At 44.6% G+C, this 13139-nt stretch overlaps 1 protein-coding gene across 1 annotated transcript; it reads left to right on the top strand.

Annotated features, from left to right (window-relative positions):
• Positions 1-1256: 1256 nt before the first annotated feature.
• On the top strand, positions 1257-3090 carry LOC119654469 (alpha-amylase-related protein-like). Its single transcript, XM_038059886.1, has 3 exons — positions 1257-1548; positions 1647-2117; positions 2202-3090. The coding sequence occupies exons 1-3, from the start codon at positions 1372-1374 to the stop codon at positions 3027-3029; spliced, it is 1476 nt and encodes a 491-aa protein (XP_037915814.1). The 5' UTR covers positions 1257-1371; the 3' UTR covers positions 3030-3090.
• Positions 3091-13139: the final 10049 nt, after the last annotated feature.

The following is a 13139-nucleotide window of genomic DNA, read 5'->3' on the forward strand; positions in this document are numbered from 1 at the left end:
GTGCAGAGACAGCTCAACCATCTGGGCGGCACGCTCAAGATCACTCTCCTCTGGGTTCCCGGGCTTAGGAACATAGAGGGAAATGAGCGGGCTGACGGATTGGCCAGGCAAGGCTCTGCTCTTGGCAGTCCCTCGGGGAATACAGTCGGTGTTCCGCTGGCGGCTGTCGGGGGCCGAGTCTACTCGCAATACCTAGCAGCCGCGGGCCTGAGATGGCGAAGGCTTACAAGCTGTGCCAAATCAAGGAGAATTTGGCCCGCTTATAACATAGCCCGATCACGAGAGCTCCTGTGCCAGACGCGTGCAAATGCATTCAAGATTACGGCGGTCTGCACGGGGCACTGGCCCATAGGGGACCATGCCGCTAGGATCGGCTTACCCTACAACTCGCATTGCCGAAGCTGCGGAGAAGGAAGGGAAACCCTCATGCACTTTCTCTGCGATTGCCCAGCTCTGGCTCGAGTCAGGCTGCGGACACTGGGTAAACCATTCTTTGGAGACCTCAGTGAGATTTCTAGCTGCAAGGTCGGAGAGCTGCTTTCCTTCGTGAATGCTACGGGCTGGTTCTGAAGATCCGAGCCAGCTGGATTCTGCTTCCCTGTTCCTATAACAACAGTCACGGTCTTAGGAGTTTGTGGCATCACAACGGCGCACCAAAGCGCTAATTGGGCTCCTCGGAGCGGCCACTGATACCTACCTACCTACAGTGGGCAGGTCATGTGGAGGGTATGAACTGCCAAGAACCCCCAAGCGCACGTTCAAGGGAGAAGCTCGAAGCACATAACCACAAGAAAAACGACGGAAACATGGAAGAACACAATAAATGACATTTATAAATTGGTGGACGTGGTCAGCGGATTGGGATTTTTGGAATCAATGTATTTTGGAGGTTAAGATTCAATTTGAGCTCTCGCATCATTTATGGTTATGATTAGGTGGAATTTGAGAAGCAAATTCCTTACCAGTGCGAAGATTTAAACTGAAATTTCAATTGTTTCCCTCAACATTTTAAAGGCGGGAAATGCTGATTGCTAGAACAAAAAGGTGTAGATAACTTTTCTCTTTTCGTCTAATGGAGCAGTTTGAAAGTGGCTTATCAGCTAATATTGCAGTTTTTGAACGTTATAAAGTTATCACCGAATTCACTTTACTGAAAACAATGCTAGTATCCGAAATAAATGGAAAATAACCAACGTTTTCTGGGCTCTCAAGTCAGCGTTCTATAACAGTTTGAGTAAGACAATTGTGGGAGACATTCGACCTGATTAATAAAAGATTATTCTATTATCAAGAGATATCCACGCAATTATCTTCCGCAGGTGTGGCATAAAAGCATTTACCATAAAAGTGGGATTAAATTGAACGGAAACCATGGAAAGTTTAGCAGTGTTTGGTTTGGTCCTACTCCTTGCGGGGATTAACTCTGAGCATAACTCGAACCAGTGGAATAGTAGGAATACCATTGTTCACCTGTTCGAATGGAAGTGGGATGACATTGCAGCAGAATGTGAAGACTTCCTGGCACCGAAGGGTTACGCTGGAGTTCAGGTATGTATAACCTGCTTCATTACCAAGTTTGCATATACATATGTTTTAGTCGAAAGGGGCAACTATTTATATTTACAAATAACAAACACACTACACAGGTCTCGCCAGTCAACGAAAACCTCATAGTATCCGGACGACCATGGTATGAACGCTACGCACCAATATCCTACAAACTCATTACACGCTCAGGAAATGAGGAACAATTCGCGGATATGGTACGACGCTGTAACAATGTTGGAATAAGGATTTATGTTGACGTTATTTTCAATCACATGTCAGGAAATAGTGACGCACCTATTGGAACAGGAGGTACAGTGGCCAATCCCCTGGATAAGGACTACCCAGGTGTACCATATATGGAACTCGATTTCCATCCATCGTGTAACATTAATGACTGGAATGATATTTACCAGGTGCGCAACTGTGAACTTCTTGGACTTAAGGACTTAGATCAAAGCAAGGAGTGGGTACGTAATCGCATCGTTGACTTCCTGAATCATTTGATTGATTTGGGAGTGGCTGGATTCCGAGTTGATGCTGCAAAGCATATGTGGCCCGATGATCTGAGGGTGAGTAACTATTCAACTTTCAGATGCTTCCTTATTTGTATTCAGGTACCAAATAGTTCCTATTTGATTTCTATGTTAATAAAGGTTATTTATGGCAACCTTAAAGATCTCAACACCTATCACGGATTTCCCGCTAATTCCCGTCCGTTCATTTATCAAGAAGTTATCGACTACGGATTAGACGCTATTTCTAAGTACGAATATACTGAGTTTGGAGCTGTAACGGAATTCCTGTTCTCCGAAAACATCGGTAGAGCTTTCCGAGGAGGAAGCAGTTTAAAGTGGTTAACAAACTGGGGTCCAGAATGGGGTTTCTTGCCTTCTGATCAAGGCTTGGTTTTCGTTGACAACCATGACAATCAGCGAGATGGAGATCAAGTTCTGACATACAAAACCCCGAAAGAATACAAAATGGCCATTGCTTTTATGTTGGCACATCCTTACGGAATAACCAGAATTATAAGTTCATTTGACTTCGGCGATAGAGACCAACCACCACCGTCCGCTGATGGAGAGGCCATATTGTCACCAACTTTCAACGCAGATGGCACTTGCAATAATGGTTGGATCTGTGAGCATCGTTGGCGTCAAATATACAACATGGTTGGATTCAAAAATGCAGTTCGTGGTACCGGACTCAATGACTGGTGGGACAATGGAAACAATCAAATAGCCTTCTGTCGTGGAGGAAGTGGATTTGTAGCCTTCAATCTGGAACCGTTCGACTTTAACCAAACTTTGCAGACATGTCTGCCAACTGGTACTTACTGTGATGTTATTTCTGGATCGAAAGTTGATGGAAAATGTACGGGGAAGACTGTTGAGGTTGGTTATAATGGGAAGGCGAAAATCTACATTGGCACTTCTGAGGAAGATGGAGTTTTGGCTATTCACAAGAATGCAAGGCTGTAAATTTTAGCAAGAGAGAATAAAAATATGTGAGGCACGAAGAGAGGTGTTCTTTGGGCAAAGCCAACATAAACGAACCTAGCTAAGAATCATCCAAAAGCTTGAAGTTTACGCTGCAGTAAATTGTTATACTATGTTATACTTTCCAAAAGGAATTTGAAGATACAATTTACACGTAGGGCACTCATTCTGTACACTATGCCTATTTTATCGAGGTCGCATATAATGTGGTGGTCAAAGGGTAGTATAGGTCCCGGGGCGAAACGTGGATTGGTACCCACGATGGAGCATAAAACCTGGGAAATGCCTGCTGAACCAACACCAACAGCTCTACTACCAAACCCTATCTCCACCTCCACGTGGTGACCGCTGGGAGCTCTTTCTTGACGAAAAGCTGCAGACGGAGAAAGATGAAGGCGAGTCTCCCGCACCTAAAAACGGGACAAATTGTGCCAACTGGTCCTCCAGGTTGGGGGTTGGGTAGGGCTGACAACCCTACACGGAAAACAACTTGTTACGAAGCCACAACAGGAGCCTCGGAGAGGACGGATTTTAAAACGATGGACCCGGCAACGACAACGGAACAACGATCTGCGCATTTTCTCATGGAACGTGCGCTCCCTGTACAGAGATAAAGCTGATGAGCAGCTAGCCGGTACCCTGTCCCAATATAGGGCTGATATAACAGCGTTGCAAGAGATGCGATGGACAGGGACCGGTTTCCTGGAGAAGAACCACTACACCATATATTATAGCGGTCATCCAGTAAACCATGTGCTCGGAGTAGGTTTCTTAGTCAGCGAAAAAATGAAACCTGCTGTTATCGGCTTTGAAAACATAAGCGAACGGCTATGCACTCTGCTCTTGCGAGGCAAGTTTAGAAATATAAGCCTCATAAACGTTCACGCCCCTACAGAGGAGACTGCAGAGTCGGAGAAGGATACCTGCTACGAGGCAGTAGAACGAACCCTCGAAGCCTGTCCCAGATATGATATCAAAATCATACTTGGGGATTTCAACAGCCAAGTAGGGAAGGAGCCAGTATTCAGGCGATACGTTGGCTCCCATAGCTTACACGAAAAAACAAATGATAACGGACTGCGAACTATTCAATTAGCAGGGTCATACGAAATGGTTGTTGGAAGTACCTGGTTTGCGCGGAAAGCGGTCCACAAACATACGTGGGCCTCTCCAGACGGGACCACTTTCAACCAAATTGACCACGTGTTGATCGAACGCCGCCACCTCTCAGCCTTGATGAATGTCAGAACATATAGCGGGGCCAATATAGACTCGGACCACTTTCTCGTTGGCATGGTGCTCCGAGCCCGAATAACAATACCACCTAGAATCCCCTCTGACAATCAGGTGAGAGTGAACACTGAAGCCATCCACAACACAACCCTCCGCGACACCTATATGAGGGAAATGGATGCTGAAATAACCGCAGTCAACAGAGGACCTGGAGATGAAGCATCATCAAATGATCTTCACAATCACCTGAAGAACGTTATCATGGATACGGCCACAAGCATACTTGGCCCCAGCCGCAAAAAGAGTCGGAACGGCTGGTTTGACGATGAATGTAAGCTAGCAACGGAACGGAACAATGCTGCATACCGAGTAATGTTGCATTCTCAAAGAACGCGGGCACGCGCAGAGACTTATCACGAACTCCGTCGAGCGGAGAAGCGACTTCACAGACGGAAAAAGGAAGCCTGGGAGAACCAACGAGTCTGCGAACTAGAAAAGTACAGGGAGCAACCGCACCAGGCGCGGAAGTTATACCAACAAGTCAGCAGGATGAAGCCTTATACACCTCGATGCTCATCCTGCCGAGACAAAGAGGGAAATCTGATTTCCGACAGAATGGGCATATTAGAGCGATGGGTTGAGTACTTTGATGAGCTACTGAACAACCAGAACATCGGCGAGTTGGAGGTCCCGCCAACTGAAGACGACGGACAAATACTGCCACCACCAAGTTTAGGATAAACAGTCCGTGCAATTCATCGGCTGAAAAATCATAAGTCGCCAGGAGCCGATGGAATTACAGCCGAATTGGTTAAATATGGAGGCGACCAGTTACACCAAGTGGTTCATCAACTTGTGCTCAAGGTATGGGACAGCGAATCAATGCCTGACGATTGGCAACGAGGCATTATCTGTCTCATACATAAAAAGGGAGATATCACACAGTGCAGCAATTATAGAGGTATCACGTTGCTGAGTACCATCTATAAGATATTCTCCACTATCTTGCTAGGCCGGATAGGATTCGCAGCATTCGAAATTTATTTCGAATGTTGCGAATGCGAACAAATAGATGGCGCGGAACTATCCACTTTGCACGGCTCGCCACGGAAGTGGAGGACTGGCGAGAAAAGGGTGCCATGAGTTAGGGGCAGAAAAGAAACACATGAAGGAGATGATTATTCTCTTCTAACGAGCAAATAGTCACTTCACTTTTTCTTCATTCTTTAAATAAATTATTTAATAAAGTCTAATTGTTAAATCTATCGAGTATTGATTGTAAAAACCCAGTCTATGTTCCGGTGTACCTAAAAAGTGTGGTTTGCAAAGAATTGGACTATTAAAGTTAAAGCCCCATACGCACAGAACATCATTGGCCCATACCAAAGAGGCTTCACTCCAGGCAAATCAGCAGCAGATCAGATTTTCTCTCTGCGGCAAGCGATGGAAAAACTGTTGGAATATGGACAACAGTTGCACCATCTATTCATCGACTTTAAAGCCGCCTATGATAGCATAGCCAGGGTAAAACTGTACACGGCCATGGGAGAATTCGGTATCCCGACGAAATTAATAAGACTGACTAGGCTGACCCTGACCAATGTGCGAGGCCAGATAAAAGCAGCAGGATCACTCTCAAGACCATTCGACATCAACAACGGTCTACGACAAGGGGATGCGCTATCATGCGTCCTCTTTAACCTGGCCCTCGAGAAAGTGATCCGTGATGCTGAGGTAAATGCAAGAGGTACGATCCTCTTCAAGTCCACCCAACTACTGGCCTATGCTGACGATATCGACATCATGGGAAGAACCACCCGAGATGTACAAACTGCCTTCATCCAGATCGAGCAGGCGGCAAATGGCGCGAGATCTTGGGCTGCACATCAATGAAGGCAAGACAAAATAGAACGTCGGCACCGAAAACCAAACAACCAACAACATCAAACCGCACTGGTCGAACGGGAAGAATAAAGATAGGAGAATACAATTTTGAGACCGTTGACAATTTCTCCTATCTAGGGTCGAAAATCACAACCGATAACAGCTACGATGATGAAATCCGCGCACGGTTCTTGTCAGCCAACAGAGCCTATTTCAGCTTACAAAGACTGTTCCGCTCGAAACGTCTCAGCATAGGGTCATAGCTCTTACTGTACAAAACTGTGATCTTGCCAGTCCTCATGTATTCCTCGGAAACTTGGGTTCTTAGCAAGAAAAATTGCGAAGTCTTGGCCGCGTTCGAGAGAAGAATCCTCCGAAGAATTTTTGGCCTCCTATATGAGGATGGACGATTCCGTAGCCTACACAATGACGAAATCTATGAGCGATACCATGACCGTCCGATTGTGGATAAAATCCGGCTCAATAGGTTACGGTGGGCGGGTCACTTAATCCGTATGGATGAGGATGATCCCACCCGGAAAGTCTATAAGGGCAATATCTATGTTAGAAAAAGAAGACGAGGCAGACCCTGCCTAAGATGGAGCGATGGCGTGGGTCAGGACGCCAGACAGCTTTTAGGGATATCGAATTGGTGGACCTCGGCACAAAACCGGGATGTCTGGAGTTCCTTATTAAGGCAGGCCTAGACCGGATACCAGTTGTTGCGCCGTTGATAATGATGATGATGAAAATTACGAATCTCCAAAAAAAGCACAAAACGCAAAAATAATCAGGATCTATTAATTTTTGAGGTTCTTGAAAATGACGTGGAGGATTTGGATTCTAATTGGAAGATTGTAGATTATCCAGCATTTTGTATATATGATCTGGAGATATGAGTCTATTAGAACATGGTTTACCTGGTGTTGGGGAAACAGTACCGCAGAAGTCTTAGGAACCTGTCAGGGCCATCTTTTTGCGGGAGAGGGGATCACCGGTAAGTAATTTTCGCAAAAACATAAGGCTTGTGATCTGTGGAGATAGAAGACCTCCGAAGAATTTCATCACAGTTCCGCAGCCGCTTACCCACAAGCTTGGGTCCATCTCTAAGCAGGAAGAAGATCCATCAATATATGAGGGCCCCGATATGAAGCATTAGGTTGTTTCATATTAGGGTAACGCAGGTGACATATACTGGGGAATGAGGTCTTACGTCCATAGCCACATCTCGGAGTTGCAATCAAGAAGGTTTTGGCCATCTCTAAAAGAATATGTTTAGGTTGGTTGAAATTCACTGAAAACTTTGCTACAGAACTTCCTGCGGGGGGCGTAGTCGAAATTCGGAAGGAATGTGTTGCAAGGTAGAGACAGCATATTTTTTACCAACGGATCAAATATAGACTCTGGAATTGGGACAGGAATGTTCTTGGGTATCTCAGCATCCTCAATCATAACAACCTTTCAAAGTACGACTGAGTCTTCTTAAGATACTGGCGACACGGAAGACTTTTCAGCGGAAGAAGTGTAATCGTACTTTTAAGAAAAATGTAACTATTATATTTCAACCTATAGTCAAGTTACCATTAAAACTTTAGACTGGTGACACTGGTCATAATGATGAATAGAAATGTGTAGTTCACCTACAGTGTCTTTCTTTTGGGTACCCGGAAACAGAAACGATGAGTTAGTCAAAAGCGGTTTTATTTTTCACTACCCGCCGACAGGCACAGTCATGGTCACGCAGAAGAGAGGAGTTTACATGCACTATTTATCAGTTCCTCACTCAGAATGTCGTACGCTCACTATCACTCACTAGATTGAGAAAAGTTTGGCATCCCATGGGCAAAACCCGGGGACACAGGGACTTATGAGCCAGAATTATATTCTACATATATGAATCGGACACTGGTCAATTGGGGATCATATTGTCATACTTTACAGATCTCTTTCTTTCGGCGTTCTTCACTGCAAAAAAAGAGAGACTGACTTCACATTGCATATGCTCGTTATTTCTTCTGCCAAGATGTCAGTTGGCATTATTCCCGAGATGCCGAATGCTACCTCATCTCAGATAGTTTTGAAGGCACAACACACCCTTGGGGCTATCCTCCTGGAGGCCGTACTCACGCTATGAGCATTACATGATATATGAAATGACTTTCCCCAAATTGCGGTGGCATAAAGCAAGATCAAGCTCACTACCCTGGTAAGCATACCGTGCTCTCCTACGTTAGTCATTATTCTTAGCAGGGCCATACTCACCGTGAATACCTTACCACAAGTATATTGCGCGTGTTGTTTAACACTCAGCTTCGTATCTATCACTACTCCCAAGTATTTGATGATCGGTTTCGCAATAATGATATGACTGCCGATTCTAATTCGGGCGTCATTTCATTTCCCAGGCTTTATACTGAGGACCACCTCCGTTTTCCTCCGGAAGTGCCAATCCAAGGATCTCTAATTAAGCCTTAACAGCGGGGATTGCTTTGCATGAGTATAACTCAGTCCCTCTCAATGTTATATCGTCGGTGTAGCCCACCACCGCGGCCTCCTCCGCAATCTGAAACGGGACATTCACATAAACAACGTACTCCTGAGGTCGACCATCTCATATTAAAGCCTCATTCCTGCCAAATAGCGATCGACAATAACAGCGACGTCATTGGGAACACCAATCGCTGCAAGGGCGGTCCGTATTAAGCTCCAATTGGCCGAACTGAATCCATTTCTCGGTCCAGAGTTACCACTACGCAATATTTTCTGGAACTTCTCTTGCCGTAAATCGCGCTCTCGGCAAATCCACAAACCAATTTGATGGCATCTATGGTTGATCTTGACGGCGCGATGGTTAAGGGGGGGTAGAGGATCATGTGTTTGTTACGTTGCTGGAAGCTTATCACTTCCACAGCGTTATGTGCGACGATTGTGAAATTGAAGCACAATTCGACTGTGCGGAGGTCATATACTCCACCAAGGAGTGAACAGGAAACAACATGGTTTATCTGGCTTAACGGAACAACCTATTGTAGATTACCCTCCCATGGTGTCTAGGAGACCCATATGTCTCCTCCTTTCTCTATAGGAGGGTGGCCCACCTGCAGGTTTACTAACCTTAGGCAGTTTCTGCCGTTTCCATGCTGTATGAAATATCTCCTCGGACCTGTTCGATCAGGATTTTACGACGAGCTTAAGGGCGTGATTCGGCACACCATCCAGGCCTGGGGCTTGATTGTCTCCTCCTGCTTGATTGTCTCCTCCTGATTTATTGTTTCCTCCTGATTTAAGTCTCCTCCTGCTTTATTAGGTTCTGCTCTCTCTCTATGAAGTTCTGCTCATCCGAAGCTTCTGCAGACTAACCTCAAATCTTTCTCGGGTGTGGGCATGATGGCCTTTTGCCCTGTGATTTCCGCCATAACTTAAAGAGGATTGCTTGGTGATCGTGACGTGTGTAGTCCTCGCTGACGCACCAGGACCTACCACGTATCCGTATGGAGGTGACAAAGGTCACGTTTACGATTGAGGCTAACTTCCGAATACCCTCGTTGGCCAGGGCTATAACCAACTGCGCAAAAGCCTTTAATAGTCTCCGATCCCATGCATTGTGCTTCTTTGCTACCCCACTCAAGTCCCCAGGCGTTGAAGTCACCGGAAATCACCTTTCGATTTCATCCTCTTACCTAAAGAACAAGATAGTCAAGCATTTCCTTGTTGTCAGACAGACACACTGACTCTAAGCATATACACTCCATATTTTCGGGCACAAAAAAACACTGGTTGCCTAACGAATAGTACATTTTATGGTTCGCCGACCGCGCCCCCATATCGCCGCTCCAGCAGTCAGATCTTTAACCCATATGCCACGGTGATGGTTTCTATGGGGTTCGCTAATGATGGCAATTCCATCTCAGATTCGTAGGCGTCACGAAGCAAATATAAGTTTTGACATTAGAATCAAAGGGGAGGTATGCGGCGGCTGAAAGGGGTCAAATACTTTAATAACCCCTCAGAAACTACCCAACCCGAAAACCTGAAAAAAAATTACGGTGACCCATGTACATAGTATCTAGGCCTCAAAATACTCTCCGTTAAGATATGGGCTCAAACAAGTTAATAATATGTTAGTGTAGGGGAAACTGGGGCAAAATGGTAAATTGTCGAAGTCAATAATCTGCATTATCTCTCGATCGTTACGAAGTGAAATTTCGACTGTAGGGGGCTTTTGGTACCAAGAATGATTGCCGAAAGTTGCGAATCATTCCCTTGAAAGTTGAGGTGCACAGAACCCAAAGTGTATGTTGACAGTGATGTCGCACATTTTTTTCGCTGCCGATTTTTTCACCTGTAGACGACATTTTGCAACGGATTTCAGTAAAAGTAAACACTGTATGAGAGCTATCACTTTGAACTTGGAAAAATTTTTTATGTTGACGACACCGGTCTTACGACGGTCCAAAACCCTAACCGAGCCATGTTAGTCAGTAAGCCTGGCACCCTGGTCACGATCGCACAGCACCACCATTTTTCATTTTTCCACGGATACAATTCAAGCCTCATTTTTTGATCGGTGATCCGCAGGGCTGCACAGGAGCTGCAAATCCTGGTAAATTGAAATATTTTAGTCTAACATTTATTTCGCGGATATTACTGTTCCTGGAAGTTACAAGTACTTGCATTATTTTAGGATGGATGAATGCGAATTTTGGAATTGGAAACATTTTCAAAGGAATTGCAGATCAACCAAAGACATCCCAGTTCTTCTCATACTCGACAACCACGAATCGCACGCTTCCATTGACATTGAAATTTTGGATTGCCAATGGCATTATTGCCCTTTCCCTTCCACCTCACCGCAGCCATCGGCTCCAACCGCTCCATCAAACAGTTTTCAGTCCATTCAAGAAGGCTATCAATTATTTTCTTGATGGGTGGATTGATGGCATTCCGGATGCCCCATGTCAAAATATGACATTCCTGGAATTGCTTCTTCAGCTATGGATGCTGAAGTGACACGCAGCAACACCATTTCCGGGTTCAGATCAACAATGATTTAGCCCACGAATGAATATATTTTTGACGACATTAACTTCATGCCTTCTGAAATAACTGACCAGCCAGATCCGGCCCACCCTGAGGTGTATCCTGTTGAAGAAACCGTCTAAAGAAGGGGGATTGAACAACGAGGTGGAAGAGTCACCAGGTCTAACAAGGATTTCGCATTTTCTATTGATTCAAGCATTGAAGAAGAAACTAACTTTGAAAGGGCTCTTGAATCAATTCGTCCTTCGTGGGAGAAAATGACGCACGACGGCCATTTTGACTAATCAGGGGACAATGGAGCGAGCAAGCTGCAGCGCGGAAGAAAAAACAGAACTCGAACACTGCGCCCAAAAAAACGCGGCCGTCTACGCAAAAATCAGACTCGGAGCTATTATTATGAATTGGCATTTTGTTAATTTAGCATGAATTGATAATTTACTGCGAATGCCCCTTAAGTTCATCCGATATTCGTATATTTTTTTCACTTACGAAGTTACAGTAAGTCGAAGTTGCCTCGTCAAATTACTATTCCTCAAGAGATAAAGTGGCACTCCCACATCGAATTGAATATCGGACATATTCAGCCATCGTGCAGCCAAATATTCTTACATAAAACATCAACAAAACTTTTCATACCTGAAGCGCCGAACTTCGGTTTCCGATTTGTTTTTCTTTTGTACCTGTTGGTGTAAGGTCGAATCGTCAACGGGTTCTATGACTCGCCTTTGTATTTCGTGCCTTGGTTGTAAAGCAAAGTTTGAAGCCGTGTCTTGCCAAGATTCCTTCTGTTCAGCAGCGTAGTTAGGGGTGGTCTGTCCGGCTGTCACACGCATTTTTTCAGGAACGACTGTACCAATTGATACGAAATTTGATGGAAGGTGGAAACATTGAGTTTAAGAGGAGGGATCCCCGCTCGAATTTGATATGCTGCTACAATGTGTCACAGTGGCGTCTTCGTAAGATTTTTAACTCTACCTGCTTAAGAAAGGGCTCCTCAACTTATCAAATGGGGAATATAGGAGCGGTAGGTTCTGCTATCTGCAACCATATGACGTAGTTCTGCTGTTGATATCCAAGTATATGGTTCACCAGGTTTAAGAAGAAACTATCCCAAAATAGTGTTCTTCACCGCAATACTCTCTGCCATTGAAAGATATCCTTAAATACGCACCATTCTGAGAACATCAGCCCACCATCACAACTCACCCAGGGTGTTGAGATAAGGTCCTCTGAGTATTATATCACGTAGATTTCGTCATTCTCCTCGTATCGAAGCTTACCGAAATTATATTTGAATATTCTGCATTTTAATGCAGATAACCACTAGATGTAGCAGATGATTTGCGTGATAGAATTAATTTGGTGGTATTAACGTATAAAACTAACACAAACTGAGTAAAACTAGTAAAACTCACAGAGACTCTAGATTATTGGGAAACACCAATATAAGTATATATGTATGGTGTACGGGGAAATACATGGGATCAGAAGACACATTATAATCAACAAGACAAATGGAATATACAGTACACAGTAGCACTCTAGGGAAATCGAGATACTCCTCAAAGGATCAAGTGTTAAGTTGATTTTCGCGTTTAGGGATTTTAACAAACTCAAGTCTCTTTTCACCTTGCTAATTTTGATGGATTCATTTTTCCCGCTTACACAAATTACACACTCTTGATCGACAAACCGTTGGTCACTCAAGAACCATGGAATTGAAAATAACGAATTTCAAGAAAAAATTTCCGCCAAGTCTTCTATTCCTAAGCCGAACTCACCGCTCACTCCATTTGGAATAAGGCAAGGAAAAATCAACCCCGGAGACCCATTTTCAAATTTCGGCTTATAAGAGGGGATTCTTCTGAATTTCAATTGACGTGACTGGAAGCTGCGATTTTCGCAAACTTTCCAGTCTAGTTCGCGTGAATCTCC

This window comes from Hermetia illucens, chromosome 4 (assembly GCF_905115235.1).
Source record: "Hermetia illucens chromosome 4, iHerIll2.2.curated.20191125, whole genome shotgun sequence".
Lineage (NCBI taxonomy): Eukaryota > Metazoa > Arthropoda > Insecta > Diptera > Stratiomyidae > Hermetia > Hermetia illucens.

Coding starts and splice junctions, on each gene's coding strand:
- LOC119654469 (XM_038059886.1), top strand. CDS start 1,372: ATGGAAAGTTTAGCAGTGTTTGGTTTGGTCCTACTCCTTGCGGGGATT. Junction 1,549..1,646: donor AGGGTTACGCTGGAGTTCAG/GTATGTATAACC, acceptor CACACTACACAG/GTCTCGCCAGTCAACGAAAA. Junction 2,118..2,201: donor TGTGGCCCGATGATCTGAGG/GTGAGTAACTAT, acceptor ATGTTAATAAAG/GTTATTTATGGCAACCTTAA.